Genomic DNA, 26,546 nt, shown 5'->3' on the forward strand with positions numbered 1-26,546 from the left:
AAAAAAAAAAAAAAAAAAAAAAAAAAAAAAAAGGTAAAGGAAAGTCTGTCAGCAAACCTTATTGCCATTTTGAGACTTAGAGAAACGACAGTTCCCTCCTCTGGCTCTGTAGTACCCGACTAATGCTGTTCCCTGAGCTATGCAAACCTGACGTTCACTTGAGTGCCATTAGCGGCAGGATGTGAACATGGGCTGCCAAAGGGAAAAGGACTAATTCCCTCTGCCCCTTTTTTGAAGGGTTTCAAACTCACTGAAATTTAGCAGTTCCTTTAATGTGGTTCATCTGCCTGAGCAAGTGTTGTCCAATAGCTTAGAGTTGCTGTGCCTACCAGGACAGCCTCTAGCATAGGCTTCAAGTTGGATTTGGGTTCCCGCCTACTTAATTACATCCTTATCTATTAATGAGCTTTTTGCTGCTAATGTGAAACTGTTTCAAAGCAAGAACAAAAAGTGACACCCTGAGTATATTGTCCAATTGTAGATTAACTCCAGCAGTGTGTGGATCAGGACTAAGCAGAGGAAGAATCTTGTGTTATTTCTTTCTCGTGTCACTTGATTTAGGTCTTCTGCCTGTCATGTAATGTTTGCATGCGGGTGAAATGCTGAGAAGACCGGCTTGTCTGTAAGAATTAGTAATACAACTGTTTCTCCCCTTCCTCCCTAGGCCTACGGACATGAGATGGTTAAGAGTAGATGATGAGATGCCTCAACACGTTGTACTGTCTGGTACAAACCTCCTCATTAGTAACCTAAACAAAACAGATAATGGTACATACCGCTGTGAGGCTTCAAACGTGGTGGGGAAATCATATGAGGATTACATGCTGTTTGTATACGGTACGTGAGAAAAACCATCTTTCTACTAGACTCATTTACACATAATTGCTACATACCACTCTCTAAAAGCTTTTGAAAAAGTAAACATTTTGCTTGATGCAGGAACTTCTGATAGCATCCAACACATCCTCTCATTATGTTATGGGGGCTGGGCAACCATTTCTTCCTTTCCCCTGCGCTAACCTCAGCTGCAGAAACCACTCACTCCTAAGTCCAGTAAGTGGCTTGCTCTGGAGCTGTCGTGGTGGGCTTGCCATGGATGTCTTGTCTGATGCGGTGTTCGGAGTGGGTCAGTACAGGGGGCCAAAGGGGGGACTCTTGAATTGTCCATCCTGACCGTCCCGAATGTTGTAGAACATGTCCCCAGCTCATACGACCCACTTTGCAGGCTCTTCAGCAGTGGCACAGGTTTGTTTTTCCAATCTGCTTCTAGCAAGTTAAATTACTGAAGAATCAGTGGCCATATCCAGACAATTACAAACCAGTAAATAAACTGGAGGAATGAGATGTCTTAAACCTATCTATTGCTGCCAGCAGATACTAAAACATCTCTCAGCATCTTTTTAGAGTGCTATTAAGTACCTACTTTAATTCTTCAGTTCCTCTGCATTATTTTGCCATCAGTTTAAGCCTTGTTGTGCTCTTGTCTTGAAGGTCTTGCATATAATGAAGATTCAGTAGACATTTGAAGAGTGATCCCCCGGTCTAATTATGAACAATTCCCTTGGGCTACGTGTGTAAAACTAGTCCATTAGAGAGACTTCTGATGCATGGGGTTGTTGCTTTTTTTTCCCCTACGATGTATAAATGCTGCCACCCCAGTCGATGCAGGTGAAGCAAGCATGTTCTTTGGGGAGCTCAGTGGGATAGCGAGTGGCTGTCAAGCCAAAGGCTTCTAAAGCCCTTGAGTTGTTGCAGTTATTATAGCAGTGTCATTCGTGTGACCAATGCAGTGGAGGCTGGGGTTTTTGTTTTTAAACGACAGCAACTTACTCTGGCTTGCAGTTCAGTTCATATAATGTCCACCTGGAGCTGTACACCTCCAAAGCCCTTGTGTCTGCACAGATCTAGCTGCTTGCATACCCATCTTCTGCCTTGCATACACAGATGCCACCTTCTGTGCACAGTGTTTAGGGCTTTCGGAAACACTTATCTAAAGATGAACTTAAATCCCAGAGGTTTAGCATTCAGCTAAACATGAACGCCAAACATTCCTTATATTTTTCCTAGGCTGATAGCACAAAATGGTTTCAACTTTTTGAGGCAAAAATTAATTTTCAGAGAGATAAATCCACACTTCAAAGGAATTATTATCCTGTCTGCCTAGTAGGGTAAAGAGGCATTCCTACTGGTGCTTATTTAAAGAAGAGACTAATGACCTTACAGCTCTAAACCTTCCACAGCGAAAGACGACATGGCACACCTACCTCATCAGCACGTTTAACACTGAGCGTGTGCTTTCCAGATGCTATTAATCCTAAACATAATAACCAAGGAGTTCATAAGAGACTAAAACTCTGAAAACTGCTACTACAACAAAACAGCAATAAAATTATTTCCCCACTCTTTGCACGGTTGTAGATACTCCATTTTTTTCCCTAAATGAGAATTTTAAACAAAACCTTGCTGACACCAAAAGAATTGGTCTTGCTTCGGTTCCTAGAGGAGAGATATCTGGGGAAACTAATATCCTGAACGGCTCCAGCAGGAATTTCCAGCCATTTTGGCAGGTGATTCATGGAGCCCTGGAGACCGAACTCCCTTCTGAACCCCGCGTGGTTGGAGGAGTGGAGCTCTTAGAGCTTGCGGTGGCTCATGCTATCACCCATTCTGCTTTGCATGCTGTGTGGAGAACTTCGGTCCCCAGTGCTGTCAGTGCTGCACCTCATTGGCTACTAAATGCCCCCCAAATGACTGTGATTTAAATTTATTTTTAAAAGAAATCCCATTTTTCAAGGGGTTTTTAACCTGTGCACCTGTGTATGTGACAAAGGCACGTAGGGACATGTCTGGTCTGCCAGTGATCCATGGTCAACCAGCTGTTATATGTCCCATCTTGTCACGTTTCAGCAAAAATTAGGGACAGCTGAATAGCGTTATGCCCATACAGAGAAGGAGTTCAGAGCCGCTGGCCTCACAAATTGGATGTCTCGCAGCTATCTTCTGTAGCACCCCTGTGCAGATCCAGCACAAGGCAGTGTTGAGGAATATTATGAGTATTGATTTGTGCCCTGATGGGAATGTCTCTGCCCAGGTCCTAGTAGAAGGCATTCGTCCCATGACCTGTCAACACATTCAGCCCCTTTTGTCAGTAGAAAAAATATTAAAGTGAACAATAAAGCTGACCTCTAGTAGCAGTCTCTGCAGGGTTAGTGGGAAAGTCTTCCGTATGGAGGAAAATTTATCCTACCTGCTCTGTCGATGAGGAGGATCTGTTCTCCAGGGCTGTCAGCACAGTGCTGTCCACCAACATCAAGTTCACTTTAAAACAGGGACCAATAAAGCAATTAGTCTGTCAAATCAGTCTGTCTCTTAACAAGTCCCTTAATACTTCTGTGATGCAGTGGTGAGTAGTGGCTAGAAGAGCTATGATGGTTTGACATGCCAGCTCTACTCCACCTCACTGAGACGAGCTTCCTTATCAATTAACACACGTGCATTTAATTAGCGTTAAGTCTAAGAGCTTTCCAGCAGTAAGACTCTGGATGGTAATTGCTGCTGATCTGCCCCAATGCAACTTTCTCCAGTGCCCACTTGGTATAGGGTTGCCTACTTACATATGAGGTAATGCAAACTGGAAACACTGATTCTTAAATAAAAATGGATATCTCACTGCTGCCACTGAGAATGACCAGGACCATATCCTAGAAATCTTCAGCATGATTAACACAAGAGAATAGATAGGCGTCTCTCCTCATCGGTAGGGCTGAATCTGTCAGATAGCAGCTTTCCTTAGTGGAGCCAGTGCCACAAGTTCAGTGCATCAGCATCCATCTGCATGGCGAGGTTTCCAGTGCTTTTGTTGTATCTGTTTTGACTGCCAGTAACCAGACATTGATGCAGCAGCCTATCAGCCTAGCCCTAGTTAGGAGATGAATAATAATAAAAAAAAAACCCTCTCTAACAAAGATATGGACTCAGATATTTCTGCTGCAGGAGAAGAACAAAATGTTTAAAGACATTCTTCATAAATGATCATTTTCTTTCAGCTGACTTCACAATGAAGCGAACTCCAAGGTAATGTTTCTTAACTTTCAGGAAGTTGTACTGAACACAATAAAGGTGCAGCATATAATTAAAGTTCAGATGTATTAATCAGAGAATCTGAGAGCTCACTTGGAGATAAAAGAGTAGCAGATGTGTCAGTGATGAAAAGTTGACATGCTTTAGATAAAATTTAAAATCAAAGGCCTACGAACCGTTTCATGCTCTATTATTGCAGAATGATTTCTTAGTTCAAAGTCTTGCTGACTACTTAACACATTCAGTTTGATCATTTGGGCATTGAGATATATATATACACACACGCACACACACACATATATTTTTTTTCTTTTACATCTTTTCACATCACCCCCATCCCACTTTTTTTTATAAGGAGGTGGACCTCTATACACTGTAAATATTTGATACTGTATAGAGTGGTACTGTTTGTTTGGCTCCAGCAGGTCAAGTGCCTTCTATAAATAGCTATCGGTTATAAAGAGAGGAAATCTTTTCAGCTTTCTATTTTTTCTCATTAAGGATGCACTATTAACAAAAGCAAGCATACTAAAACATTTATAAGTCACAAAGATATTGACTCACTTTTAAAATAAATTCAGCAAAATCTTGCATGTCTTGCACTTGATGTTTGTAGCGACATTCTCATTTCTTTGTATTTATTATTCGCTTAAAAGTAGTTTTTAACATCCTGCTGACATGTATCGATGGAGGAAGAATAATGACGTTAACAGTTCTGGGAGAAGGGAGTAAAATGCACTTATCTGCTGTTGATGTTCGTTGTTAAGTACAGCGGGAGCCCTGCTCTCACACATGCTTCCCCAGCTGAATTTCCACATATAAATGTAGAACAACAACAAAGCCCCATCGTGCCTTTCTTCGTATGTAGTAAACTGTTCTCCTTGTCACGGAAAGTTTGCAGTTTGTTTTTCTTACGGCTCTCCCATTCCATCTCTCTATCTCCCATTGACTAATTTATGCTGGTTTTATTTTGTAACACTTACAGATGATAAAAAGAGAGAGAGAGATTCTGGGCCTGATGCCTCAGCGGGTGCAAGTCAGCCTGTAGATTCATTGAAATCAATGGGACTACGCTGGTTTTCAGCTGCTGAAGGCCTCTGTCTTTCCAACCAGCTGCAATATTACCGCCTGGTTTTAGGGGAGGAAAGACCTCCAACCACCGTGCTGCTTCTCAGTGTCTGTGTTTCTCTCTCTGATCATTATGGTTCATGGTTGTGTTCTGCTTGTTTTTCTTAATTTGCTTTTTCTTTTTATTTTCCTTCTTATTTTTTTTTATCCAGATCCCCCTACAACTCTCCCTCCTCCCACAACAACCACCACCACCACCACCACCACCATCCCTACCACTATCGCAGGTACAGTACCTTCATAACCATTGGAAATGTCCTGAATGTGCATTGTCTTTTATGTATATAAACACAGCTTGAAGCCTGGGGAAAAATAACAAACCAATTAACCAACCACCCAAAAAACACACTTTTTCCCCTTGGCATGCATTCTCTTGTGCGTGTGTCTTGTAACCTGGAAGCTGCACAGTGCTTCATGTTGACGTTCTTGAAACATGGAAATTGCCATGTCAAGGGAAAAAATCAAATAGGCCATGAACTCCAGCACTGGTGGCTAGTGTTCAAATGAAAGTGTATCAAACACCATTAAAGCACACTTAGTATGGGGAGTGGGTCTTAAATTTCTTCCTCGCCCCGTCAGTCTCAGCATTTGGAAATATGAAGTCTGGTCCTTAACTTTATCCAACTCGTCTGATTACAGTTGCTAGTCTTATCTGTAGATGCTTAATCCGTTTCTGAATTGTAATAAGCTATCTACTCATTGTCCTGTAAAAAGGAATACCACCAGTCAAATATGCATTTAATTACAAATACATATTTATCCCCTTTTTAACAGCAAAAAAAAAAAAAATGTTTTTTTTAATTTTTGATCTCTTTATTTCCTGCGTTCTGGGGAACGGTAAATAAGAACGCCCAGCTGACCATAACACACCACTCACCATTTTCCATTCGTCCATCCTGTTGCCTCTTGCTCCTCTCCTTTGTAACAAGACCTAATCTTTCCAGTCATTCACTAGGATGGCCTTTCCGGGGTCCCTGCTCATCAGCAATTCCTCCACTCATTGCCATTTCCTGGACTTTTCTATTTCAGCTACCTTCTTTTGATGTTTTGGTTTTGTTGGTTTTCTTGGGTTTTTTTGGTTAAAAGTGACAAAGTGCCCCTGCTACTGAAGATGCGAGTGTTCCCTCGATTATTCAATGGCATAATATTTATTGTGTTATATTCCATTCCTTCATAAAAACAGCATTACATTTTATTCACTTTTGACGATTGCTGTGCCTTCACGTTGCTGATTCTAACTGTCCTGACTTTTTTTTCTTCTTTGAGTTTTGACAAGTAAATCACCTCCCAAAGATGTGAGCAAACAATTTAAAATCTTCCTGCCAACGTGCCTTATCACATACCTGTGTGCAGCTGTCTTTCTTTCATCTTTCCATCGTGTTGTCCAGATTTTGCCATTCACTGTCTTCCTCCTTTCAGGTTTTTAATAAATATCTTGAGCTCCAGCAGCCTTAGAAATGCTCTTTGGGAGACTCCGTGATTAACCTTTCCCCAACTTTGGGATTTGGTCATTTATTCAAGTTCTTTGCTTAATCTTTGAATCTGTTTTTATTTTATAACAGCTTTTAATCTCTGACCCTGATGTTCGCAAGTCTCCTTTATACCCTTTTGTGGAGAAGGCGATATCAAGTGCGTCTCAAACTGAATGAAATATAAACTATGGGTTTTTTTCCCCTCTTTTATCAAGTATTTAGTTAATTCTTTAAAGAATTTGAAAAGGTCGCAAAGGAAAGTTTACCCTGATCCGGCTCTGTTGTATTCCAGGTTAGGTCAAAAGCTGGTACCATTCATCTCTCTTCCCTGGAACTGAAGTGCCACCAATATGTAATTTGGGCATCGCTATTAGCATTTCCAGCCAAAAAAAGAGCAATGCAAAGCTGTCTTTTCACACTGCTACCGCAAGATTATCGTTTCAAGCCCAGCAGCTCCAATCACTGGTACCATCCATGACTATAAAGGGCGTCTTAAGCAGCTTCTATGTTGCTTTTGCTCACTTTCCCTTCGTCCCCATGCACCCTCTGTGCTTTGATCTGCATACTGGTCCTGCGTACTTGTGATTAAACACATGCTCTTACATGTTGAGGTTCGTAGCTGCGCAGACTTGCTTATGTGGTGCTCGGCCCATAGGCTTGCTCCCGGCTGGAGCAGGTGTGTAGAGCCCTTCCTCTTTACCTCTGTGGTCCAACTCGGTCATCTCAGCTTTTGATTCAAGTCATAGTTCTCAAGGGCCTCTGCTGCAGCTCCGTACTGCCTTTCCCCTTTCATCTTTTCTCTCATCCCTTATACCATTGCTGTCAGCTGCAGCTCTTCAAGTCAAGTTGCTCCAGTCAGTGCTAAGTTTCCATGACCTTCCTGCACAGTTCACTTGACACGAATGTGTCTAATTCACAGCTGTCTCACCAGGCACCTGGACATGACTGCACTGGCAGGGCGAGCTAGTTCTGGGTATCATGATGCTCCTGGTATTCACACACTCGGCTACGTACGTTGCTGACAGTAAAGCTTCCTCCCCCATGGCTTTTATTGGGCCTGGTAACGTTGTTCCCATGTATTTATTCAGTCCTTGAGGAAATGATCATCACCCTTCTCTTCAGGGAGGTGATAATCTTCTAATAGGATTTTCCAGCTATTCTTCCTTGGTAGTCTTTTTTTCAAAGCAGGCCAATTGTCTTGACTGGAAGACTGAGGCTGCCGAATCGCAGGTGGGCATGCCATGACTGCTCTGAAAAGTGAACATAAAAGAAGGTCCCTTCTGACCCTACAAACTATGACACTATGAAAATGTGGAGGAGGATTCATCTTGCTGGTTGGAATTTACTCCGTTCAAAGGTGAGAGCCAGCTCTCTTCCTCATTGCCATACCCATTCAGCTGGGCACAGCAGAACAGACAGGTAGTAAAATCAGGTAATTTTTCACTAATAGAAGCAGTTACCACTTGGAGTAGGCAGACAGCAGGTTTTATTGAGCAAGCAAGAGAATATTTTTATTCAGCACCTTTTCCGATCCAAACCTCACTTCAAGTCTCTTCCTCCTGCAGCATCAAGGATCTTACACCAATCCATCCACTGGCTTAACACCCATCTTCCTCAAAGATGAACTGAGGATCTTTTTCAGTTGCTTGTTGCATATGTACAAATATACACCTATGCGCTCGTGTGCGTTGCTTATTAGCCAAGCGATGTCTGTATGTATTTATAGTCCATGAATTAAGAATTGATGTCCTGACTATTAATCTTTTGTCATGGTTTAGTGGTCTTGTCAGCAAGGCCTTTATACCAGAGTTTTAAGCAGGGTGTAGGTTTTGTCTGTACCCCTCTGCACCTAGGCTAGTCCAGTAGTCAGTGTGAATGGGGCCAGTCTACATTAAAACCTGTGCTCTGATCCTAGGCTTCTGATTAAAATCCCTTGGAGCTTTTCCATTGATGCTAGCAAGGGCAGGATCAGGCCTGCCACACCAAGCTCCCCGCTTTACTACAGACTTGCTATCTGCTCTGTCTAGTTCTGCTGTTGGCCTTGTGGCTTAAGATTTGAGGCAGCCTTACAGTCGCACCTTAACCTCCTGATCCCAAGAGTTGTATCCTTTCTCCGCACAAAATGCCTCTGTGCTAATGAATGAGCTAGCATCGAGGCGTTGTTAAACTGAAATTGCTACTAGATCAACTTTGTCAAATCCCTCTCTTTGATGGATGCGATCCTGCAGAGTTACTATGTCTTAGTGAACCGCTCTATATGTATTTATCTTATCCTGAAGGCTGCGCTCGTAGAATTTAACGTTTTCTCCTCTCTCCGAACAGATTAAAGGTTATGGAACTGAACGTTTTCAGTCTCAGTTTCTACAGAGATCAGACAGTATACTAAATTTAACTTGATAGTCAAATCTAACAAATGGATGGCAAAATTAATTCCACTCCTACCCTTGAGTTGTTTAGCCCATCACAGGCATGGTTCGATATAAAACATTCAACAGCCTAACACTGCTGATTAAGCTCTCGTACAAAACTGCAGGAATTGTATTCCCATTTTTTCTAACCGAAGTATTTTGTAGCAGCAGAATGTTTTCCAAGCATCAACTGGAAGAATTATAGAGAGTGGCAGTGCAGAAATATGTTTTAACAATGTTGGGAGGCAATAGAAAACTTAATTTAATCCTTTCCAAAGTGTTCGCATGCAGTCAGAATACTGGTAGCCACTTTGTTGGCTGGTAAAAGTATTTTCAAGTTCTGCTACCTAGTTTCATGCTTGGTTCCCACCGAAACACATGGAAATAAATGTCTTCAGGTGGGGCAGATTTTAACTTAGATTGGTCTTGCCTCCCCTCCCATTCCCTGCACAAGCTACGTATATACTCCTGTGGTATCTTGTAAAATCTAGGGATGGTCCTGGAAAGATTGCATCTCTCTTTGAAAAGTGAGCAGATGGATGAGAAAGATTTCAGTTGCAGAGCTAATGTTCTCTGCATATACTCTGTATTTGTCGAGATGGCTCCTTGAGTCAAGGGTCTGGTTCCCAATTCAGGTACTGAAGACGACTTGTCCTGGGTTTGTTTTTCCCTAGTGTAAAGAAAGGCCAGTAGGACTGGCTCGGGAGGGGGGCGTTTGCACTTATGCACGCTCAACAAATTCATCAGCTTAGTCTCCAGACACATGTCCTTTCTACTACTTATATCAAGTATTTCTACCCAGGCAACACTCCACAAGCTTTAATGACATTGTGATACTGTTCCTACCCCCAAGAGCTCGCCTTCTCGTGGTGGTCGGCATGATTTATCAACTGCGAGCTACAGTAGTAGGTGGGAAAAATAGGAGGATAGGCAGATCTTAATGCACTCCTGTGACATCCAGCTCCAGAGTCTTGTGGTAAGATGTATTCCCTGCTGCATACAAAACTCCTCCCTGGTGCACTAAAGAGAGTTATCCCAAGCAATGACCCGTGCTGGCCTTGACACCCCAAGGCATGTCATGGCTGTGTGCCTTCACTGGATGGTTGATCCCCTTCCTGAGCCAGAGTCTTCCTCCCCTCTGCTGTTCTCCCAGTGTGACTGTGCAGGTGGCTCTCGTAGACTGGACCAAACAGTCTAGCTGAGCGCTCAGACCAGCTCTGTGGACAGTCCCCCTTGAGTAAATCCCACAAAAATTCTTATTTGGCCAGTGGCAAAGTTTCCAAAACACCACGGCCTTTAAAGCTTTTGGTTTGTCTCTTCTGCTTTGCCTCTGAGTCGGTGCTTATAATGTTTTATCACATGGCAGTTTGATCTTTTCAGTATGTCCCCTGTCTGCATTGATATTCTGACCATCCTTTGGTGTTTCAGATGTTACCACTGACAAACCCTTTTCTATCATTTCAAATTGTCCTTTTGTGGCTTTGTTCATTAAGATGTACAATAGGATATGGCAGAGCAAACTGAATAATTTGAATTGCCCCTGGAGTCTTCACTTGAAATACTGGTCTTGGATAACTGTTATTTCCCGGGAGATTCATGTGCTTATTACTAATAATAATCTCTTATCAATTTTTGAAGCAGCATATTATGGAGGTTAAATGGAAAAATATGCACTTTTTCTTTTATTTATTTATGTATTTATTGATAGATAAATAGATAAAATAAAAAGTGCATATATATATATGCACACTCACTCCCTCTCTCTCCCTCTCTCTTTCTTTCCATATATAAACACAAGCTGTTTTAGATTACTAGTTAACTTTCTTCCTACTTCTCAGTAGACGCATCTACACATGCAATTCATGCTATTTGGCTTTACTGTGCAGTAAGTTTACTATTTGCATATTCAGGTCGTAAATTTGCTGCGAAGTAGACCACTTTACTGTGCAGTAAGTGCTTGCACATGTAGACGGTGACACTACCGCAAAGTAAATTAGTCTACTACATAGTAAAACGCTTCATGTAGTAAATGTAATTCTTTGTGCACATGGTTGCATGCATTTATTGCTTTCTCTGCTTTTGCAACTTGTTTGTACTGTGGGGCAGTGTTAATGGAAACATGGATGCACTTCATGTGCTTTCAGGTATTCCTAGATTTCCAGGCGCATGTGTCTGGGCTTATATTGCATAGATGTTCCAGTGTAACTTCTGCAGACAACCAGGCACAGTCTCGGGGGAGTTTCAAGGCTCTGTAGCAATTCAGCACATCCTGAGCTGGCAGGCTCTCTACCATCATATTACTTGTCTTTAAAATTATTGCATAGCCCTTTTTTTACAGATGAATAAATAAATAACCCTTTAGCAAGAAGAAACTCTGTGACATTTATTTTTTTTAAAAACATCCTTTTTGGTCATACCATAGATAGTTAGAACTGAGCAGTAAAAAGAACAAAACTCCCAACACTTCTGCTGTTTATATTTACTTGGGCATTGGGAATAAGCGCTCTGGTGTTTACTCCTCCAACACTGAAGAAGTATGTTGACAGACCAATGGAAAGCATTCTTGATAAACTGCTAAAAATGTATGAATAGATTATCTGAACAGGAGCCAGCAGTGCGCCCTTGTTGTGAAGAAGGCTACTGGCATCCTGGGCTGCATTGGTAGGAGCGTTGCCAGCAGATCGAGAGCAGTGATTCTCCCCTCTGTTCAGCACTGGGGAGGCCACATCTGGAGTCCTGTGTCCAGCTGTGGGCCCCCACTACAGAAAGGATGTGGACACACTGGAGAGAGTCCAGCAGACGGCATTAAAAATGTTTGGGGGTTGTGGGACAGTACTGGTGAGGAGAGGCTGAGGGAACTGGGCTGATTTAGTCTGGAGAAGAGAAGACCGAGGGGGATTGAATAGCCGCCTTCACCTCCCTGCAGGGGGGCTGCAAAGAGGACGGAGCTGGGCTGGTGTCAGTGGGATCAGATGACAGAACAAGGAGCAATGGGCTCCAGCTGCAGCAAGGGAAGTTGAGGTTGGAAATTAGGAAGAAATGTCTCCCTGGGAGGGTAGTGAAGCACTGAACAGGTTACCCAGAGAGGTGGTGGGATCTCCATCCCTGGAGGTGTTTAAGACCCAGATAAACAAAATCCTGGCTGGGATGATGTAGTTGTGGCTGGTCCTGCTTTGAATAGGGGTTGGACTGGATGTGATCTCCTGACATCCCTTCCAACCTTCATTTTCCATTATTCTAATCCTCTTTTGTAAAACTTTAGTTTTGGGCCTAGATAACCTGGTAGTGCTCCTTAAAAAACAAGGAAGTGCTGGCAAACCTGAAAATACCTTAAGTACCAGTACTTCCATGTTTACTGTAAAAATCCTAAAGGTTTTCTACTTTCCAGCTAACCAGCACTAGGTTTACTCCTGAAGATTAGGTGGAATTTAAACTCCAAGACTGTAGGTCAGTTGAAGAACATTTTTCCGTATCTCCATAGCTCTCTGTTACAAAATTTGGAAATCTTACATGATGTGAGAAGATGCCAGCATTTGAATCCGTGTGCCAAAAATCCAGCTTAAAATAATTAATTGTATCCCTACTGCAAGTTTGTCCTTTTCTGATCACAGCAGCAAGTGTGACAAACTACAGCTGTATGGGATTTATTCCAGGAGTAATCCAGGGAGGTGGTAGTGGGGCGCATGGAAGAGAAGTCAGTCTTTGCTCAGGGTACCTGATAGCAGTCGGTTTGGGGGGGTGCAGAGGCAGTGCTAGGATTACTAAAGCACACACGTTTCAGCAGAGTTGGAGACTTTATTTCTCTCATCGGTTACTAGAGCTGACATCTGTGACACCGGTGGGATGGGAGAGGAGTGGGGAGTGGAGTTCAGGTTGAACAGAAAGAAGAAATGGGAAACTGTTTGTTTTTTCATCAAGTTATACTAAGCCCATCCTGGCTAATTCCAACCTGGAATATCCATATTATGGACTACTGCAGCAACGGGCGCAGCCCCTTGTTTCTAAATGTGGCCTTAAAGATGCAGCGGTGAGCGGAGCTTGACATTCATACATCCAAAAGCAAGAAGATCAAAACAAGAGGTGCACGGCCCTCCTTTGGCTTCATGAGCTTGGACTAATACACACGCACAGCCAGGTGCCTGATGCCACGCAAGACTTCGCAAATGAGTGTCAAGACTTGCTCATCTTAGCCGCTAGTTTTCCCAAATAATTTATTGTATCCTTCTCAGCTCCTGGAGACGCTTCCCTGTGTCCCTGGTAAAATGTCAAGTTAATTTACAGCCAGCGTCTGACTCCTCTGACATTTTCATCCAATATGTGACCACATGAAAGGGAATAAAGGACAAGAGAATAGCTCGCGCACCTGCAAAGACATCACTGCGCCACTCCTGCGCCACGTCAGCAACGCCCAGAGCACTTTGCCCTGCTTGTTCCTCGTTGGTAAGGAACGAGGTAGAGGTTTGCAGCAGTCATTTTTCCTGAGCTGGGCAGCCCCAGGAAACGTGTCCATTTTGCAGCAAGAGGCCTCAGGGAGACTAATGGACCCCGACAGGGCTCAGGGCAGGGGCGGTGCCCAGGTGCGCTCTGTCTGCAAGGTCCCAATCTAAAGGGGCGCACGTTCTGTAGGGCTTTATGGAAGAAGCATTAGAAAGCTCAGAAATATTTTTTTTTCTTGCTGCATAAAACCACTGAGCAGATTCTGATTATTTTTGTGAAACATCTGGTCTGCAAATGAAGCTATCTCAGGGGTGGCATGCAGCACGCCTCTCTGCAAAAGCTTTCAGCACAACTTGGAATTACTTCACAAGGAATCATCATATAGCATCATAACACCGTCCATTTTCATCCTTCTTCTGGGAAGGTTTTCGGGGAGGGTGGAGAGGGAGAGGATTGCTGCAGCTGTGCATTATATGTGGGTTTCTGAGTTTCCCTTGCCCTTTGTCCTACCGCCTCGCGGTTCAATTGAAATGTAACTTAAATGGACTGAGACTAGGCATTAGCTCAGTGGAAATTAATAGAGGATTTTTTCCCCAGCATTTGTTTTTTACTGCCTTTATGGATTTGAAATAAAGCAGAAAATAATGTTCTTTTCCTAAATACTGAGCATTCATACTTAGGCCATCACTATGAAACGGTAACGTCGAGGGAATTCTTGCTTACCCTGGTTAGTAAATTTGAAGCTGTCTGAAAAAAGGCAGAAAGAGCAAGAATTCAATGAATCGGTGATCAGAAAGCCTATCGGCTCTATTGACTTGGCTTAAGAAAATAAACTAGAAAGAAATATATTGAGCAGACATCTGTGCTGCTTTAGTTTTGTTCAATTTAAATCTTACAATATATGAAATGGATGGATTTTAATCTTATTTTCACGTTTAAATGCTGCTCTCCTAACAGGTATACTACCTTCCTAGCCTTTCAGGTATGTTTTTTAAAGCCCTAATGAATCTGTGTATTTTTATAAAGTAGGAGCACTGTAGTTCAATTGAAGAAAGAAAAAGCATTTAAGTTAGCGAATTTAATTTTGTTCCCAGGATTTTCATTTATGGTGCTCATTCTGTTTGAGACGGCGGACTAATTTATGGATTAGTTTTAAACCCCCAGTCTGTCACACTCAATGAACAATTTTAAGTTGGAGAGAATCCATATGAAAGAATTAGATTGTGTCACAGTGGAGCTTGCACGCCACTGTTTCAACTAACTATTGCCCAGCTGCCTCTGATGCATTAATTTTTTTTCTTGGCTACTTAGTTAAATGACTGGTGTCGAAAAGCTTGAATGTTGCCAGTGTTTTCCCATTTTGCAGATAACATCATCTTGTACCACAACATGATGTATACGAGAGGTTGAAGTCATTCAAGATCTGACCACTATAAACAGAGCCCTTATGACCGATACTAAAACAAAGTCAATGTTAAGTGAAATATGCTGCGTTATAGCAGCAAACAATTCCTTCCCTGGATCCCGTGTTTGATTGAGCTCATAAAACAGTCATCTAGTGAATTCTAGGTGCTTATGCACATGCAGATTTTGGAAGACCACTGGATCATTTTTACTTCCCTGCATAAAACAAATTTAGTTGAGGCTTACTAATTAAAATGGAGAGAAGGAATTGCCTATTCTTTGTTTTATCTGAAGATGAATGGTCCCTGTCCTCAGCCACCCTGCTTAATGTAATGTGCTTCCTTCTTCTCTTGCACTGGCCGCATAATATAAACCCTCACATGTCTAGCATCAAAGGATAGTTTTCGCTCCCATAAAGTGCCTGTGATTGCTGCTGCAGCCCCTCATTCAGGACCTGATCGATGCCTGCCCCAGCACTGTCACTATCTTCATTGGGCCCGGGAGTCGCAGTTTAGGAGAGCAGCAAACCTCTTCCATCCAGCTCTGCGAGGACGGGGCTGATGGGTCTCCCGGCAGACCTCGTTCCAGAAAATCATGCTTTTTGATTCACTTGAATCATGCATGTTTATCTGCAACTTTAGGGTCAGGCATGTTGAGCTAAGTATTTTGGAATATACAAACATAAAGTAAGGGGCAACTGCTGAAATACTGAAGATTATTTTGAAAAATTAGCCAGCTTGCAGTATTTGTCGTAAGATATTCTGTTGGCAGTCTAGCACGGTCCATCCTCTTACTGGGATACTTTCGTTCTTAGAGCAGAATTGCAGGGGCTGGGGACTAAGTGTTTTGCGCAGTTTTGCATATACTTGTTAGTCTCGTACCAAAGGAGCCGAGCTGAAGTCTAATTCTCTCTCCTTCGTGATGCAAAATCATCTTCCAAAGTGTGTCTGTGTTTCTTCCCTAAATCTCTAAACCTGAAATCATTCCCCTTCAGCTTAGCACTGTGCCATGGAGTAAAAGAGATTTATACATGCATACTCGTATAGTCTCCTAATCCTTTATCCAACAAGAAGACTGTGGAGTTGAAAGGGACCTCCAGAAAGCTCCTTCTAAAACTTTGACTGGTCTGTGTTTCCTGCTATGATCATCCAATCCATTTGCTAATCATAACTTTGCCATTCCAGCTGCAGCAAACATGTTGTTTGACTTGGATCTGTGTTTGCATTTATAACTGCTTGAGAATTTTATTTTATTTTTTTTGTAACTTGTTGGTCTCTGTCCCCAGAAGGGGAAGCGAGATGCACTGTCCAGTTCACTGTTTCTTGACTGATATCTCTTCCAGCACATGAATGCAAGCTTAACGTCCAGCTCAGTTTTATCAGTTTTATTTACTGTTCAAGATGACATAACTTTTTTTTTTATTCCAGGAAGACAGTAAATTGAGAGTATTTGTAGATGGCAAGATGACACAGCAGGAATTAACTGAGCCTTATTATCTTTTCTAAACACAACTCTTCCCTGACCCCCTTCCCTATTTGCTTGCCTGGTTAAAATGAAGCATTATCTCAGTGCTACTACCAAAATAAAAAGACCTACTCTTGTTCTCATTTTTTCTTTTGGAAGGCTTCCCATACTGCCTTCGCCATAGTTCCCAGCATGAGAACAAGTGCTAGCATATTAACTGTGTGTTAAATTTGATTGCCAAGACGAGAGCAGTATATGTTGGCAGTGGGAACAGACTAATGATGGCTTGATAATCTGTTATGCAAATCTCGGTGTAGTTTGTTAAATTGTGCAGTTTTTTTTTTTGGTTGTTGTTTTGCTTTGACATTTAAAGCGTGCAGACTTTGAATCTGTAAGTATTGTGTGCTCTTTGTATGATTCTTGTCTTTATCGGTGCTCCAGAAATCGAAACATTAGGCTGTCCCCAGCTAAATGACAAAAGAATGGCCCCTTCATGTTTCCCACTGCTTATTTGAATACACAGAGAGACTGCAGTTCCTAGGACAGCATCTTAATTGAGGGGCAACGCCTGTGGTAAAATTGCCTGCTGTAATTATAAATCTGAAGTTCCAGGCTAGTTTACAGAAATTACATGTTGCAGAGTGCTGTTCTGCACTTAAACATATGCTTTTATTCATTTAAACATTGCCTGTGTTGAACCAAATGGAGTCCTTTGAACTCTTTTTTTGATGCGAGTGACCACAGCTATGCCGTGCTGCGTGGTAGAAGATTATGTAGGTATTTATGAAGTTACTAAGCACCATCTGAACAGCCAGCATGTAACAGCATGCAGCCAGCAAGCTCGGGCAGCAAGTCTTCGCTGCCGAACTGGTCAGCAACAAGAAGGAGAATGGAAAAATAGGTAGAAATTGAGGAAGGGAGACAAATTTTGCAGTTTATTGACACAGGCTAAGACTTGAGTTGCCTTGGCTTCACATGCAGAACCGAGGGGTTCAGAAGTCCGTCCCAAATACAGTTGACCTTTGGAGTGTGATGTGAACCTGGCTGGACAAAAATAAATGGCTTATGACATAAGTGACTCCTCACACCCTGGCAAAGCACGTGTTCTCTTTAATACGATAAAACATATGACCAGAGTTGAGGAGATCCTGCTTAGCAGAGGATTTGCCTTCACCTGCAGCCCTGGGCTGTGCAAACACATGCATGTTTTAATCACGAGTCTGATTGATGCGCGATTCGTGAGAGTCCTCTGTGTGTGCGTTTTATGGAGTACATGTAATCTGTGGAAATGCTGCGCATTAGTTTTCAGTTGACATTCTGCTTTTTTTTAAATTATTATTATTATTTCTGAGCAGCCCTAGAACAAGTATGGATGCAGAAGTTAAGTTGCAAATGCATTGTAGTATTTGCAGGTTCTTGGCATCTGCTAGAGGAGGAGAAATGTTGGGATGTGACTGGACTTCTGAGCTCCTCATGAAGGAATCTGGAGAACAGGCTGGAGAGGGATCTTTTGATGAAGGCAATGTTTGAATGTATGAAACCGTTTCCCAAGCTTAAGCTGTTGGGCCTCCGTTTTGCAAGTCGGTACCAACCAGAAAGTTGGTGCTGGTTTTTCTCCCCACGTTGCATGCTCTCCTAACTCTCTGCCCACCAGTAGCAACCCCCTGGCAGGACTGCAGAAAAACAAAGAATTTACTGTTTTCCTCAGGCTCACAGCTTTTGAACTTGAGGCATGTCTTCTAAACAGTGCAACTCACTTCAAATGCTTTTTGCCTTTCATTTTATTATTGCTTGTCACGCAATGTTCTTTGAAAGCTTGCTCATATATTATCTGTTCCATTTTTTCCATTTTCCCTTTTTTTGCATGCTGTTCCTCCTGTTTCTTCCCTTCCTCCAATCCTCTGTTCCCGTGTGTAGACACAACGGCGACGACAGAACCGGCAGTTCACGGTTGGTATCACATTCCTGTTTATCTACTTTCTCAGCACTGCTGAGTGGCAAGGCAAGCCTGGAAAAGAAGGGAAACGTGGTCTTCAAGGGAAATCATGTTTCAAGTGGACTGATCTCATAAATATAACATAATTTTTAAGGCTTGAAAAGATGTCTAGTCTTGTCATTTCTGTTGCAAGTTTAGCAGCCGATTGTTACAGTCCTAGATTCCCAGAAACCCAAATGGAAACAGCACGCATGTAAGAGTGGTATAAAGGAAATGACTGATTCCCCGTCATCCGCATTTCTGGGGTAATCAGTTTGAGCATTAAAAAGAAATCCGGCTTTTGAAAATGTGAACTCAAATTTAATTTTTTAAGAGATGCATGAAATTTTTAGTAGCTTTTTTTTGGTTTGTAAGGAAATTGAATCCCTTAAGCCTGCTTGAGCCAAGAGATATTTTTGGTATTCTGTGGTAGCTCCACAGAAAAACCTCTCCTCTTAGAGGTCAGGAGGAAAGTTTTCATTATTGCACTGCAGAAGGGGATTTGAAAAACAAACAGCAACACAAACTCTTCTCGCCAACATAGCAGTCTAGCAAACTAACCCTTCTCATCTGTTCCAGTTAGCCTGGCTAACAGCTTGACAGCTTTCCTGGCGGCCTCGTTTCAAAGAATGCTCAAATATTCACTTTGGGCTGAAAGTTGCACATGCAGGACCTTAACAAAATAGCACCAGCCTCGGATAGGTTTAATTAAGCTTAATCCTTATTCTGTTCTTCTTTTTTTCATATTATCCTTCTTTCTTTGATAAGTAAAGTGTTTCAGGTTTTACCCTGAAATTTGGTATGGCACTAAATCTATTCACTTCTAACATGATGGACATCTTTGGCAATAGTGTAGAGAAATTAAATGGCTAAAAAAAAATTAATATGCCAAAAAAAAAAAAAAAAGACAACAGAAAATGAGGTTCCCGTTCCAAAATAATTTACCATCTAAATTGCAATAAATATTCCTTTTTAGTTCAAGAAAATATTTTTTGTGGCCCTTCCCATTTCCCCAGGAAACAATGATGAAACGCATCGTCCGTTAAAACATTTTCACCGGTTTACAGTAGCTAATTTAGAGTAAATAATTGTGAAGCAACTGCAGTAACAGCAGCCGTTGCAAAGTCAAGGAAGCCCAAGCAGCATTGTATTGTAGGCTGCATTCGAACAACTTTAAAGGTTAGGTGAAACCTGAAAAATTATAGTACATGCAGGTCATTCACCACCCCCGAGAGCAGACGACAGGAACAGAATATGAATATGGGAACGTGGTTAAGTGACAACCTCAATTTGATGTGTATAAAAATGGAGGGGAAGAGTTAGGGAGATGCAGTGGGATGACTTCTTGTCACACAACTGGAGGAAAACAGAGATAAAATATGACCAGGGTGTCCTTAAAAATAAGTTGAACAATGTCCTACCCCCACAGAAAGTGAATATTAGAGCGGGCTGCATCACCACATTGCTCTTTCTCCGTCCCCATTACTGGTTCAAGACCCCGCGGACGCATCGGATAGCCTGTCATAGCAGCTTCATTATCGCCACTTTGCCGCACCCCATTAATCCTTGTGATTAGTGGGTTGAATTTAGATGTGCCTGACTTGGTGACTCATCTCAGCCCCTTCAGGCTATTTCCATGTCATTTGTGAGTGAGTGCTGTCCCTTTTTATTAGCCGTCTTAAAGTCTCTTCTGCTTTGGCTGACGTGTGGAGTTTAAAAATAACTTGCATTTATTAGAATGGCAAAGATGGTCCCACTCCGTAGACATCCGGATGGCGCACGCAGTGTTGGCCTCACTCTGCTCCAGTGTCAGTCCTGGTCAGCGGTGGGGATGGGTCATCGACACCATGGGGAATAGAGTGGGGCCAACGCTGAGTGCTTTACAAAGTCCCATCACCGCATCTCCTCCAAAGGCAGCCTCCGACACTTCAGGATACCTGGATTTTCTTACTCTTCTATTCCAGACCTCACTCTCAATGCCTCTGGGTGGCAGAAGCCACTTCTCCTGGCAGAGTTAAGTCCTCATAACAAGGCTGGAATTATTTTTGCATGCACAGGCCTATATCAGTTGGTCGTGCCCCAGGTCACTGCAGGGACCGCAGCAAGGAGAAGCATACGTCCTGAATTTCATCTTCCTGCTGATAGTGCACCAAGCGCCCAGTCGGATCACCAGACAGGCCCTGCTATTCATGGTTGTGAAATGAAACAGCCGGGGGTGACTTTTCTACCTTCCGCTGAATTCTCTTGCCAAATCAAAATTTCAAAGTTACGTTCCTTAGAAGCACCTGGGACTGAGCAGGAACCCTGGGGAGGACTCTTGTTGGGATTCCTGAGTAAATCAGGTTTTACAGGATTTTTCTGGAGAGAGTTTGGCTCAAGACTTCACTTAATGCCTAGGACAGACTGTGCACCAAGAGGACTTGGGCTGACCATTATTGCTGCATGGTCAGTCCTTTTTCAACCAGAGTCCCTGCTTCAGAGAGGGGAATGGAGGACATTATGCCTCCAACCGTAGGTGGGTCTGCACTGAAAAATCTTGCACCCAGTTGCACAAAGCAGAGGTCTCGCAAGACCAAGGTTTTTGTAGTGTCCCATCTTTTCTGTTTCTGAAACCACTGCAGTGCACTAGCAGGCATGCTCTTCCTTAAACTGTGGGGAGGGTTAGGCAGTTCTACCATTATATAGCTAAGGAACGAGCCAGGGACAAGTGACAGCATCTCTTTCCTTGAACTAAAACTTCCTACTGTAATGTCCGAGGCAGACTTGGCTGGGTATGCAGGAGCTCTAGAGGGATCACAGTTATTCACGGAAGGCTTAACTGGTGTGAAGGTTTCACATGGGTGTTGATGTTCGCAAGAAGTGACATTGGGAACCAACGCAGGGCTGCAGCTAAAGAACCATTTTGTCTCAATTTGCAGCTACTAACGGCTTTATTTTAACTATGTTTAGGGAGCGCTTTAAAAGGGCTCCATCATGCTTAGGAATACCCTTAACCTCGGTAAGAGAGAATTGTCTCTGTGTTAAACCTAACAACTTAATGACAAGAAACGCTAGGCAGCTTTTCAGCCTTTAAAATTATTTTGTTCTGTGCTGAACTCCACCGCACTGCCTCTCTCGACGCGTCCTTTCCCTCTGAAGACTCTTGGATTTCTTTCCAAGCTTGCATTGCTGGAGTGTGTATGGAGTATACCAGATGTTTATGTATGTTGGCCATTTGTTCTTACCAATGTCCAATCGGAGTGAGCATGTACGTGAATGACTAGAAATGCATGGGCATGAACTAAAAAAAAAAAGGGATTTTCTCCAAAAACAATTAAAAATGATTTAAAAAAAAAAAATGGAATAGATGGAGAGCAAAGAAAATACAACTCGGAACCGAATTGTAAGGCTAGAGTGGCACAAATGCAGTGCTTCAATCTGGGAAAGGTTTTTGAGCAATTTAAATTTTTGGAGTGTATCCTAGAGGACTGGAATAAAGGAGTCCTGTATGTGTGTGTGCATGTAAGATGAGTAAAAAACAAAAAAACCCAACTAAAAACCAGTGAAACAAACCCCTGCCATTCCTGTTCCTGGGATTGATGGCAGCAATGCATGAGTGACTAAAAGCACGAACATTGTTAATTCTTTTGTTTAAAAATGAGAACTTAACTGTAAATTTTCCTGTGCACTTTTTCCTTTCTCTGCACTGTTCATTACCAGAACTCGAATAACAGCATGATCATGGCTGGCAGTAATGCTTGTGCTTCCGCTGCACTGCAGTAAACTGGTTTTACTGAACTTGGTAAAATCCTCCTTCCCTTTTACTACTTACTTCATGGTATCAGGGTGCCAGTGGGGCCGAAGCACTGACGCATTTTGAAATCCCAATTCCCTGCATCAGTACAACAAGTGAGGGCTGAACACATTATAAGAATGGAAAGATATTTCTTTAAACGTCTAACCTCCCTGACTTTAGAGAGCAGGTCCCCTTGCCCCCTGCCACTTCAAACACGTTAAAATTCAGTTGTTTTAACCTTTTTTGGGGGTTTTTTAAGTCTTTGTTCCATACTAAACCTGAGCCCAGTAGGACACCTGTCCTTTGAGAATGGCCCGGCTCATTTTTTTCCTCCTGTATAAAAAGAGCACACAGCAAAGCCTGCAACGCTAAATATGACACAGCCTGTTGCCACAGCAGAGGAAAGGACTAAACTTCATGATTCTTTCAAGCGCTGACTTCTGGTCAGCTTTAAACTTAGCCCTTTTTTTAATTAAAAACTAGTGCCCATTGCATTTTTCTTTATTTATCTATATATCTATCTATATATCTCTCTCTATCTCTACAGAAAGATATATGCATATAGATATTTTTACAAATGACACAACCCCTGCGCATCCGTGCTTTTGGGTGCATATGTGTAAGTACAGAAAATGTCTCTATAGAGAGAGATATAAAAATATATATGTAGATACTTTTACAAATGACTGCATATGTGTAAATACACAAAACGTCTCTATAGAGAGAGATATACAAATATATATAGATACTTTTACAAATGACACAACCACTGTGCATATGTGCTTTTGGGCGCATATGTTTAAGTACACAAAATGTCACGCAAAAACCCCCGGGCAGTCAGGGATTCCTGATAATAGCATAGACGTTGCAAGTCAGCACCCAAAAGGACTTTCCAAATGGCAGGAGAAGCTTCGATCATTTTTTTTTTTTTTTTTTTTTAGCTCCCATTTCGAGATGGGGTGGGGAAAAGTGTTGTATTTTAGTGCGGACAGGACTGCCACTAATACTAGAGAAGAGAGGGGGCAAAAGAAACAGTCTCCGAAAGCTGACAAAGCAGGAGGTGCAGGGAAACTGGGAATCTGAGATTGAAATTGCAACCGAATCAAAAAGCTGAAGTATGGATTGGAGGAAGACGCATGCTGTCTGGAGTGTAGCAGCAGATGTCTATGCTCTTGTGAGCTAAAAGGGGAATATTTAATTGGTAGTACATGTGGGTTTTTAATAGTAATCTAAACGTGTAATGCCAACGTGCTTGAGTTATTGATTAGTTTCTAACCGTTGCCCAACCTCTAAAATCAGGGTTACATTTTCTCATGCTGGGACGCAAAGCTGAGCCATCCAGAGCACTAACCATTTCTGAAAGCCCTGGACATAACCAGGAATAAAAATATCTTGCTAGCTTCTGCATTACCATCATGGTGGGGGGGAAGGATGCAGCCTTTTGTGCCTTTTGACTCTCTTCCCCCATAATGTCTAACAGTAATAATAGATGTAATATTTTTAAATGTTACCTTGCAGACCTAGTCGTTGGGGCAATTAAAACATCAGAGATCCCTGAGCATATTTTAAACTTTCTGTCTAGTGTTGTAAAATAATTAACATAAAATAGAACCCATAATTGGATATTTATAGTTTTATAAAGGAAAGAAATTAATTGCTGCTTTAAAAATTAGAGATTACTTATGGAGCACTACACAATGTTACTGTGTCAGTATAAATCTGACTAAATAGATTATATGCTCAGCTAATCATTTGAACACCTGTATCTGAAAGAGATGCAGTTCAGAGCATATTGGTTGCTCCCTTTTACGTTTTATCCTTTGACAGAGAAAATGTATCAGGCTGAAAAGTTAACTTTCATTTATTTACAGAAGTTGCAAAAGACTTTGAATACATTTTTAAATCAGAAATGAAGAGAAAGGGCTTTAATAGCTGATATGAAAGTTTAATGAGAAAAATCAAGAAGTAATTTGCCACGTATTTAAAATGCCTCACAACAGGTTCTAATACTGTTCAGTGACATTTTTAAGTGTACCAGGTGCAGGTAGAAACTGAATTGTCGAATTGTTAAATTTTCTTTTGAAAAAGCTCCTTTGCTTCATAAAAAATGCAGCGTTGCCCTTTTTTTTCATTATTGAGAAAACGTAGTCTCTTTTAAGTGAAAGGGAAGACTGTCTGCACAGAAGCAATTTTAGAAAGAGACAAATTGAATGGCTCCCATTCAGAGCACGGGTTTCCACATCCAGCGCCTCTGTGCGCCGGCTCTACTTCTGCGTATACATGACATTACGGGACAAACGTGTGGCTTCCTGAAATCCAGAAGGCTACCAAAACAAATCTACTGCCATTAATCTAAATGGCTTCCCACTGTAGCAGATAATTCAAGCAGTAGATTCCAGATGACTTGGTTTATTTTAAACTCTGTATTACTGAAAATGAGTTTCATCACTAATGAGGTGTATATTGACTGTTTGATGCTTTCTAATGGGGGGAAAAACTTTGCATATCAATAATATTACATGAGCATCTTCATCCTTATTATTTAAAAAAAAAAAGCCAACCCTATATTTTGCAAAGTTACCTCTGTAACCTCTGTCTCTTCCTAAAAATGAGACCTTTCGAATGCGTCTAGGAAGCAGCCTAAATTCAGCCATCTGCTGGAAGTCGGGTCAGGCAAATGGGTGCTGGCTGTGGTTTGCCCATGCACAGCTCATGCAGTTGGCATCAGTTCAGCTAAAATAAATACTAAAACAATGCTCATTCTTAGGGTAGGTAAACTCAAAATACAGGCTGCCATTTCACTGCCATTTTTGATCTGCTTCCCAAATGCCACACCACCACTTGAAAACCTGACTCAAAAATGACAATCAGCCCTTTCCCATTGTCTGGCCAAGGCCCTCCCTCAGTGGGGGACAGTCTTGGAAAGATTTCAACCAACAGCCAAGCTTTCAACATAAAATGACATTTTTAGACTTAGTTGCCAGCTTGGAGATATTTGCATCTTGTATAGTGTGGTATACACATGCCACTCAGGCAACTGCAAAAGTAGGTATTGCAAGTACAATATTATTGCAGCATGGCCCATGTTATCTTTGATTTAAATAGGTGTTTGGTACCTTCAGACATTTAGGTTATGGTGCAGCATTTGCAGAAAGGCATCAGCACAAATTAATTAGGTTAAAGTCAAATTTATCCTGCTGGAGTAAACTTCTTTTGCCCCTTTTGCCCCCTAGCATCCCCGTGCAAGCAAACCAGAAAAGATAAGCCCGGATAAACAAAAGTTAGTTGCGTTTACCAGTAGCTTCCAAAAGAGTTTTCCCTGCCTAAATGCTTTATCAGCTTTGCGGATACTTTTCCAAAACAGGTGAACTCTGGGGAATTAAAAAAGTAAAATCATTTTCCCATCAGAAAGTTTTCACTGCAGAGAGGACCTGCGATCTGTCTAGGCAGATGCCGTGCAGTTTTGATACGTAATCCACAGGATCCAAAAATGGAGAAATTGCTGCAATTTGTCAACATTGCCAAAGGATTTCAATTTGTATTGGAAGTCAACATAAAACGTTACCAAAGTGTACGTCTAATCTAAGTAGACGTATCATAAACCGATGCCTCGTACCATTTGATAGTTAACAGCCGAGGCGTATGGGGGGGTTGCATGCTGTTATGAATGAGTGATTTTGAACATTCACCGTCATGTTTTGTGTGTGTTAAACAGTGTAGACTGAGGAATCTTTCTGACAGTCTATAAGTAATAAAGTAAATGATTGGAGAACTGTACTCACAAGCTGATCTGTTCAAACCATCAGATGTGGAGTGATTTGACTCGCATTTTTTTTTCCAAGAACTTCATCCTCAGTTCTTACGTGTGTTGTTTTTGTCCATTGAGGAATACAAAGAAAAATGAGTTTGTTTTTACTTGTAAGGCTTTACTCAGTTGCCAAATTCGGCAGAGGAGCTGGACTATGGGGATCTCTCAGGTAAGGGCTAGTCATTAGGTACAACACTGTGCTGTTAAATCTGTGGATACTGTTTCCACTTTGATTTCTGCATCCTGGCCATTTTGCATCGTATGGTTGCCACGATGTAGCAATTAATTAGAGTCCTGTCATTTAGAAATATTCTTGTTTTATGCTGTTTTTTTCCCCCTCTTGATATGGGCATGCCTTTATTATATCCTCCTATTTGGAGTTGGGGGGCGGGGGGTGGCAGATCTGTGTACCCCGGTGTGATTTATGTTTCAGGTTGTCTAACAGCTACTGTGTGTTCAGTGGCTTGGAATAATTTTTTAAAATTCTAATTAGAGAATGGTCCAGTTGAAATTTTGTTACATTTGTAAAACATTCAAGGATGTTGGATTGTGAGAGTTGGTCAATATGTATATTAAAAAAAAAAAAAAAAAAAAA

The 26,546-nt window shown here is 41.8% G+C and overlaps 1 protein-coding gene across 1 annotated transcript in view; it reads left to right on the top strand.

Annotated features, from left to right (window-relative positions):
• The window catches only part of CADM1 (cell adhesion molecule 1), a 226,651-nt gene that overhangs the window by 186,719 nt on the left and 13,386 nt on the right, over window positions 1-26,546 (top strand). The window contains exons 8-11 of the mRNA XM_019511795.1: window positions 665-837; window positions 5,361-5,435; window positions 18,311-18,343; window positions 26,067-26,120. Of these exons, the coding sequence (XP_019367340.1) occupies window positions 665-837; window positions 5,361-5,435; window positions 18,311-18,343; window positions 26,067-26,120 (335 nt within the window). The remainder of the gene's footprint in view (window positions 1-664; window positions 838-5,360; window positions 5,436-18,310; window positions 18,344-26,066; window positions 26,121-26,546) is intronic.

This window comes from Gavialis gangeticus, unplaced genomic scaffold, assembly GCF_001723915.1.
Source record: "Gavialis gangeticus isolate Ggan-Ray unplaced genomic scaffold, GavGan_comp1, whole genome shotgun sequence".
Taxonomy (NCBI): Eukaryota; Metazoa; Chordata; order Crocodylia; family Gavialidae; genus Gavialis; species Gavialis gangeticus.